The sequence below is a fragment of the Neopelma chrysocephalum genome, unplaced genomic scaffold (assembly GCF_003984885.1).
Source record: "Neopelma chrysocephalum unplaced genomic scaffold, ASM398488v2 Primary Assembly neopelma1_279, whole genome shotgun sequence".
Lineage (NCBI taxonomy): Eukaryota > Metazoa > Chordata > Aves > Passeriformes > Pipridae > Neopelma > Neopelma chrysocephalum.
In genome coordinates, this window is record NW_020897941.1 from 144,146 (window position 1) to 150,922 (window position 6,777).

At 47.0% G+C, this 6,777-nt stretch overlaps 1 protein-coding gene and 1 long non-coding RNA gene across 4 annotated transcripts in view; one reads left to right on the top strand and one right to left on the bottom strand.

Moving 5' to 3' along the window:
* The window catches only part of UPF1 (UPF1, RNA helicase and ATPase), a 22,081-nt gene extending 15,440 nt beyond the window's left edge, over window positions 1-6,641 (bottom strand). Inside the window, exons 1-2 of one of the 2 annotated variants that reach the window (XM_027704457.1) lie at window positions 6,317-6,641; window positions 476-618 (exon numbers count right to left, since the gene is read on the bottom strand). In XM_027704457.1, coding sequence (XP_027560258.1) covers window positions 476-618; window positions 6,317-6,541 — 368 coding nt within the window. In that variant the 5' untranslated portion in view covers window positions 6,542-6,641. The remainder of the gene's footprint in view (window positions 1-475; window positions 619-6,316) is intronic. The other variant, XM_027704458.1, reaches the window with a different exon arrangement.
* Window positions 6,352-6,777, top strand: part of LOC113977919 — a 3,603-nt gene continuing 3,177 nt past the window's right edge. Inside the window, exon 1 of one of the 2 annotated variants that reach the window (XR_003537441.1) lies at window positions 6,352-6,500. This is a non-coding gene — a long non-coding RNA (uncharacterized LOC113977919). The remainder of the gene's footprint in view (window positions 6,501-6,777) is intronic. The other variant, XR_003537440.1, reaches the window with a different exon arrangement.

Here is a 6,777-nt window from a genome sequence, read left to right on the forward strand (position 1 = left end):
TCAGAGCTGACCTTCCCACCACTGCCATCCCTGGGGTGGCTGATCCTGTATTTATTCCCACAGGGAATTCAGAGCTGACCTTCCCACCACTGCCATCCCTGGGGTGGCTGATCCTTGGGTCTATTCTCCCAGGGAGTTCAGAGCTGACCTTCCCACCACTGCCATCCCTAAGTTGGCTGATCCTTGGGTTTATTCCCCCAGGGAATTCAGAGCTGACCTTCCCACCACTGCCATCCCTAAGTTGGTTGATCCTTGTCCTTATTCCCACAGGGAGTTCAGAGCTGACCTTCCCACCACTGCCATCCCTGGGTTTGCTGATCCTTGTGTTTATTCCCCCAGGGAGTTCAGAGCTGACCAGGAGTGGATGTGGCAGCTCTAATTCCATCCAGGAGCTCCGAGGGTCTCAAAATGCCCAAATCTCCCTTTCACTCCCACCAGATGCTCCTTCCCTCTGGGAATAAAGCCTGGGATTTACCTGCAGGCATGCACAGGGAGATCCTTGGTGTAGTAGGTGTCTTCCTCATCCTCCTCAAAGTTGAGCTCTGCCAGGAGCTGGCTGGTCTTGGCCACGTTCTCATCCACAGCCCCGTTCTGCAGGATCCCATCGGGACCATTCACCTGGAATAACAGCTCAGAGCTCCAGTTCTGCCCCCAAAACACCACAAAAACAAGGAAAACCACCCCTACTCCTCCCAGGAAACATTTGTGTTTTGTTTAAAACCCTCAACAGGGAAGAAAAATGTTCCTAAGAGTCGAAAAACACACATTGTGGAATCAATCCATCAGCTCCTGTTTTACAGGAATATTTAAACTCCAGCTGATAAGTGGAGGGGAAAAAAGTTGCCAAAAGGAGATTGCTTTGCTGCAGTTCCATTTTTCCACAGCCTTACATAACTCCTAATCAATACCTGTCCCATTAGCTCCTGCTTCCTGGGATTAGTTAAACTCTCCAACTGATAAGTGGGGGGAAAAAAAAGTCGCCAAAAGGAGATTGCTTGGCTGCAGTTCCATTTTTTCCACAGTCTTACATAACAGAATTCCATTTAAACAATATTCCAGCAGGATCAAACATTGGGTTGTTTTTTTTCTCCTCCTTTTTTTTTTAATTTCAGGAATCCACCTGAAAACAGGATCTTTGCTGTACAGGACTTTCCTCACTTATCCCTGTTGTTGTTGACACACCAATGCCAGAAATAGGGAATTCTGCACCATTTGGTGCTGGGTCAGCAACTTTTGCAACCCCCACTCCCCCCCCAGTCTTTCTCCTGGTAAAAATAACTCCTTTTTTTGGGCACATTTCCCAGCAGGAAGGAGCAAAAGGGGTGTGGATGTTGGATTTTGGGCATGGCCAGGCCAGGTGGTGCCTCCTGGGCCTCCCAGGTGTCCTGGAGGGGCTTCAGCACCTTCAACACCCCCCAAAAACTGGGCTCAGACACTTTATTCTTTAAATTGTTCAGCCAAGATCCCACCAAAACCCAAGGAGGGCTAAGTATGTCATAATCCATGTTAATTTTGAGTGGAAAAAGGTGGGAAAGGGATCACCACAGTGACAGCAGCGATTACACAATATTAACATGAAATGAGTGTTGAGGTAACTTCCCTATCACAGCAAATTCAGGTGTATTAACCCCTCCCAATGTTTTAGAAATATATTTGTTTAGGCAAGATTTATCTACAAATGGGAGGATAAAAAAATCACTCCAGGCCTCTGTCTGAGAAAACAGCATTTTAACAACTGGTTTGCACTGAGATTTAATGCAATTTATCAGATACCTGAAAGAAACTGTCCACAGTGAGAACACCAAACCTTTAGTCAAAAAAAAATAAAAATCTGATTGAAACAGTTGCTGCTGCAGCATTTTCAAGCTGTTGAGACTCCCAAGCAAAGCAAAACCACCTCACTCCTCTGAAAGTCTCCTTTGGGTTCCAGGCCAGGCAGTTTCAATATCAAAATTGAACAGCCAATTGCAAGAGTTAAAATTAAAACCAAGTAGGAACCACTTCACACTTGCCCTCAGCAGTTGGACTGGGCTTGGTTTTGTTACCTCCAAAGGAAATGAGGTGTGTTTATAAAACACAGTTAAATGCTCTTTTTATGGATGGCTTTGAACAGAAAGAATCAGCCAAGAGGAACCATCAGAGAGGGGAAAAAGGAAATAAAAACCAAACCACTGAAGGAGGTGCAGCAGCAGCAGCACAAGCCATCAGTGTGAGGAAGGCAAACACTCTCAGCATCTCCACGGGTGTGAGGAGAGAAATATCCATTTAAATTGATAAATCTGTTTGAAATTCATAGTGCCACTTCATAAAACAGGGCAACAGCTTCATAACTGAGCGTGGAACAGGTGGAATTCCAAAGCTTGAAGTTCAGCTGAATTTCTCAGAGGCAGCACTACCAGGCTTTTTCTGTCCTGAAACAGGCACATTTTTTCTATTCTATTTTTTTTCTACCCCAAAACAGGTGCATTTTTCTGTTCCAAAGACACTATTAATACACACCAGCTGACAAATTTAATTTGCCATTTTAATACATTTAATACATTTCCTAAAAACCTGGGATTCCTGAACCAGAATACAATTGGAAAGCTTGGGTTTTCTTAGGGTTTTTTTTTGCTTTTTTTTTCCTTTTTAAGGCAGAAAATTAAGAATTAACTGCAAGTTCCTTGTAGTTGTGCACGAGGTGACCGTGCTGGTGACCCCCTGGTGAGCTCCTGCCCTCAGCTGGGCAGGGATGATGTCACTGATGTCACTGATGTCACCTGTCCTGGGAAGATCCAGAGGCCTTGGCAGGCTCCCAAGGAGGAAGTGATTGTTCCCAACCCTCCTGTGATGTCACTTTATGTGCACAGGATTAAAAATCTGGCACCAGGAACTGTTTTGTGTGTGTGAGGGAGGGAGGGGGGGGGGAACTTCTCTATTTTCCAAGTGTTGGCTGCAACTTCTGGCACAGCAAGTTCAGCAGCTCCAAAGCGAGCGCTGAGGTGCCACAGAACCACCCCTGGGACTTCCCTGATCCTTTCCTGGCCTCTGGAATAGTGGTTGGGGGATAATAAAGTCCAAGTTGTGGCTGCCCCTGGATCCCTGGAAGTGTCCTGGAGCAGCCTGGGAGAGTGGAAGGTGTGGGACTGGATGGGCTTTAAGATCCCTTCCCACCCAAACCAGCCCAGGATTCTCAGGTGTGAGTTCCCAGAGAACATTCCCAGCCCAATTCCCACTGGCTCTCCTGGCTCCCACACCCCACCCAGCCCAGGAGATCCACACCTGGATCCACCTCCTGCAGTTCCACTTGAAAGTGCTGCATTTCAAGCTGGAACAGGAAAACTAATTGCACTTCAGGAGGTGCTGGGCTGCAAAAGGACTTTTGCACCAAAGCCTTCAGCCCCAGCAGCCGTGGGGATGCATTTCCAATTTGGGGAATTTTCCCGGAATTATACTTAGGAAAACATATTTTTTGGACTTGGATGGTTAATCTGAGTTGTTGTTTGTAGATTCTTTGCTTTGAGGCCCTGAAGTATTTAGTGGAGGGGCTGATAATCCCTCGGAAGGCTGATCTGCTTTCCCTTTCAAAAGGAGGAAGTGGCTCTTAGAGAGAACTCTCCCCCCACACCCCACCCTGGGCCGAGCTTCCAGATGGGACCTGAGCAACAAGAAGTCATTTTCCTGAGACAAAAAAGGCTTTGTTAGGGCTGGAAATTAAACCCAGCCTCCAGAGTCTAGACCAAAAAAAAAAAACCCTGAGGGCTGCCCCCAGCTTCCTTCAGCCACTCCAGCAGCTTCAGCTCCCACATCCACCCCGTGGGCATTGCTGGGACAGGCCTTGGCTCAGGAGGGGAAAAACGAGGCAGAAATGAGAATTTTGGGGAATTAGAGATCGGGTTGGGTTGGAAAAACCTAAAAGATCAACAAGTCCCACCCCCTGCCATGGGCAGGGACACCTTTCACTGGATCAGGTTGATCCAACCTGGCCTTGGACACTTTCAGGGATGGAGCAGCCACAGCTTCTCTGGGCAACTTTTAAATTTACCTTAAAATATTCAGGCAAATCCATTCTTATATTTAATTAGAGGTAAGCAATGGGAATAGAGTTTCCTGAATTAAAACCAGCAGAGAGCACCTGCCCTTTATCTTTTGTTGATTGGACACTAATCAATTTTAACAGCCTCTTAAACTATTAATTAAATACACAAAATAAACTTTATTAACTAAATAAACTAAATTTTTAGAGACTAATCCATCACATTTCCCTAAAAAAAAAAATAATAAAAAATCAGGTGCCCTGCACTGCTCAACTACTTTTTTTTAAAACACCAGGACATGAAACAGCAGAGCAGAAGTTTACACCTTCAGCAGCTTCACCTATTTATTTAATTAGCTTTAATTATAATCACAGGAATAATATTTAATTAAGCAAAATGTGATCAGTTTGGAAGCTATCATTTAATACTCCCCCTGCCAAAAGGCACAACGAGCTTCAGTTATTTTGTTGAAGGCAGCAAAATTTTCCCCAGAACCTTTTTAAAAAAAAAAAAAACCAACCAAACACACCTAATTTCTGATCTTATCACCCCGGGAGGCCTCGGAAAGGGCAAGTCTGAGCAGATCCAGGGGGTTTGTTTGACTCCAGCTCAGGAGGAAACGATTCTTATTCCACTTCTGAGAGGGCCTCGTTGCAATAAATCCCTTCTCCCTCCACGCCCTCCCCAAAAAATCATATTTCTAAAGTCAAACTGAGGACCAAGATGACAACGAGAGTTTGCAGAAATACAAATACACGGATTAAAATGCATAAAAACAACCATAAAATCCCTCAATTTTTGCCAGACAAACCAGCACCTGAATGTGCTCTCCAGATCTTTTAGGACTTTTTTTTTTTTCCCTTTTCACTTCAAAGGCTTTTCAAACGTGTTTAGACAAAAAGAAAGAAAAAAAAAGACCAATTATTAATCCTCTTGTCTGGTCTTTTAGCTTATGGGGCTTGTTTTGGGGTGGTTTTTCTCCTTTTTCTGGCCATATGTTCTCTACTGGGGAGCTCTGGAGCGATCACAAGCCATTAAAGCTTTAAAAACTTGAGGTTTTATTAAAAATTTCAAATCAATTCACGTATAGTCTGGACATAAACAAGATTTTTACTACCGGTGCTAAATAATTCTGGTCCCTCAACGCTCAAAAGTGGAGAAATTCTACCCAAACGCGACTGTAAAAGAAAATAAACAAACAACCCAGGCTCTGCCTTCTGAACACACTGCCCTGAGCACATCCTGTGACACCACCCAGGATGTCACCGAGCGGCTTTCAGACACCAAAAGTGACTCACTTTGGCCCGGGATAAACCCCCAGGACAGGATAAAAACCCCTCCAGTCCTGCCCTCTCTACCTGTGGATCCCCAGCGCTGGCTCTGCTGCCCCTTTGCTCCACTCACAGCCCCCGACGCCACAAATTTGGCGAGCAAAAGGCAACAAAAATCGGCTCCACGATGTTCGGTTCGGGATAAAAAACTCACCTAAAACTTTCAACTCCTCTTTAAACTCAGCCCTTTAACACGTGGATAACGTGCAAGCATTTGATTGTTAATAATGGGACGACACGAGTGTAACGAAACTGAGCTTTCCGCGGTCTTTAAAACGCAGAAAAGTGGGAGTTTTTAAAAAATACAGACGAGTTTTTCAGTGTTTTTGTCATAGAGGTGTAGCAGTGACAACGTCTTCACTTGCCCCTCTTCTTGTGAGCACGTAATATAAAATGTAACATAAATTCCCTCCCTCCCTTCGCTTTTGTGAACTGCTAAACAAATATAATTGGTTTTAATACCGAGTTATGGTAAAGAAAAGAAAGAAAAATAGGCCCTAAAACCTGTTTTTAAGTCACGAGGAAGCAGAACTTAAACCTCAGGCCAATATCGACTGTCCCTCCAAGGCAAACCCCAAACGAACCGGGGCGGCAGAAAAAGGCGGAAAAAACCAATAATAATAGTAAACGAAACCCGTAAATTTAAAACCGTAGAGGCGTATTTCAGTAAGGAGAAGTTAAAAAAAAATAATAAAATTATTAAAGCCGAACTCCCTCAGCGCCCAACTTTCGACAACCGAAGCCACGTTTGAAGAGGAAATACAAAAAAAAAAAAAAAAAAAAGAGAGAAAAAAATAAAACCGAAACAAAACTGAAATAACACGGAGCTTTTGCGGTCGCGGGATCCATCGCTCCCTTTCCCGCTCCACACGCGGCTCCCCCGCCCAAGCCCGACCCCAACCCGGGCCCCTTCCGGACAACTTCCCCCCCTCCCTTGTCCCCGAAAACCCCCCCAAAAACCCTCCTCACCTGCGCTTCCAGAGGCCCCGGCGGGCCCTGCCCCGCGCCGGGGGGGCCTTGGCCTTGCTGCGGCCCCGCCTGGCCGGGCCCCGGCGGCGTCTGGGTCTGGCTGGGGAGGGTGAAGTCGGTGAACTCGAACTCGGAGCCCTGAGTGTCGGCGCCGAGCAGCTCGGCCTCCTCGGTGTCCAGGAAGGTGAGGGTCTGCGAGCTGGGGCCGTACGCCTCCACGCTCATGGCGGCGGCGGCGGCGGAGCCTCGGCGGGCGCCTCTTCTCCTCCTCCTCCTCCTCCTCCTTCCCCCCTCAGCGAGCGCCGGGCGGCCGCGCTACGCGAGCGGCGGGATCCGCCGCGCGCACCAGGCCGCGCCGCCCCCCCCCCGGCCACACACACACACAGAGACACACGCACGGAGAGAAGGCAGAGGCAAAGACAGAGAGAAACGAACCCGGCGCTCGGGGCGGGTCCCCCCCC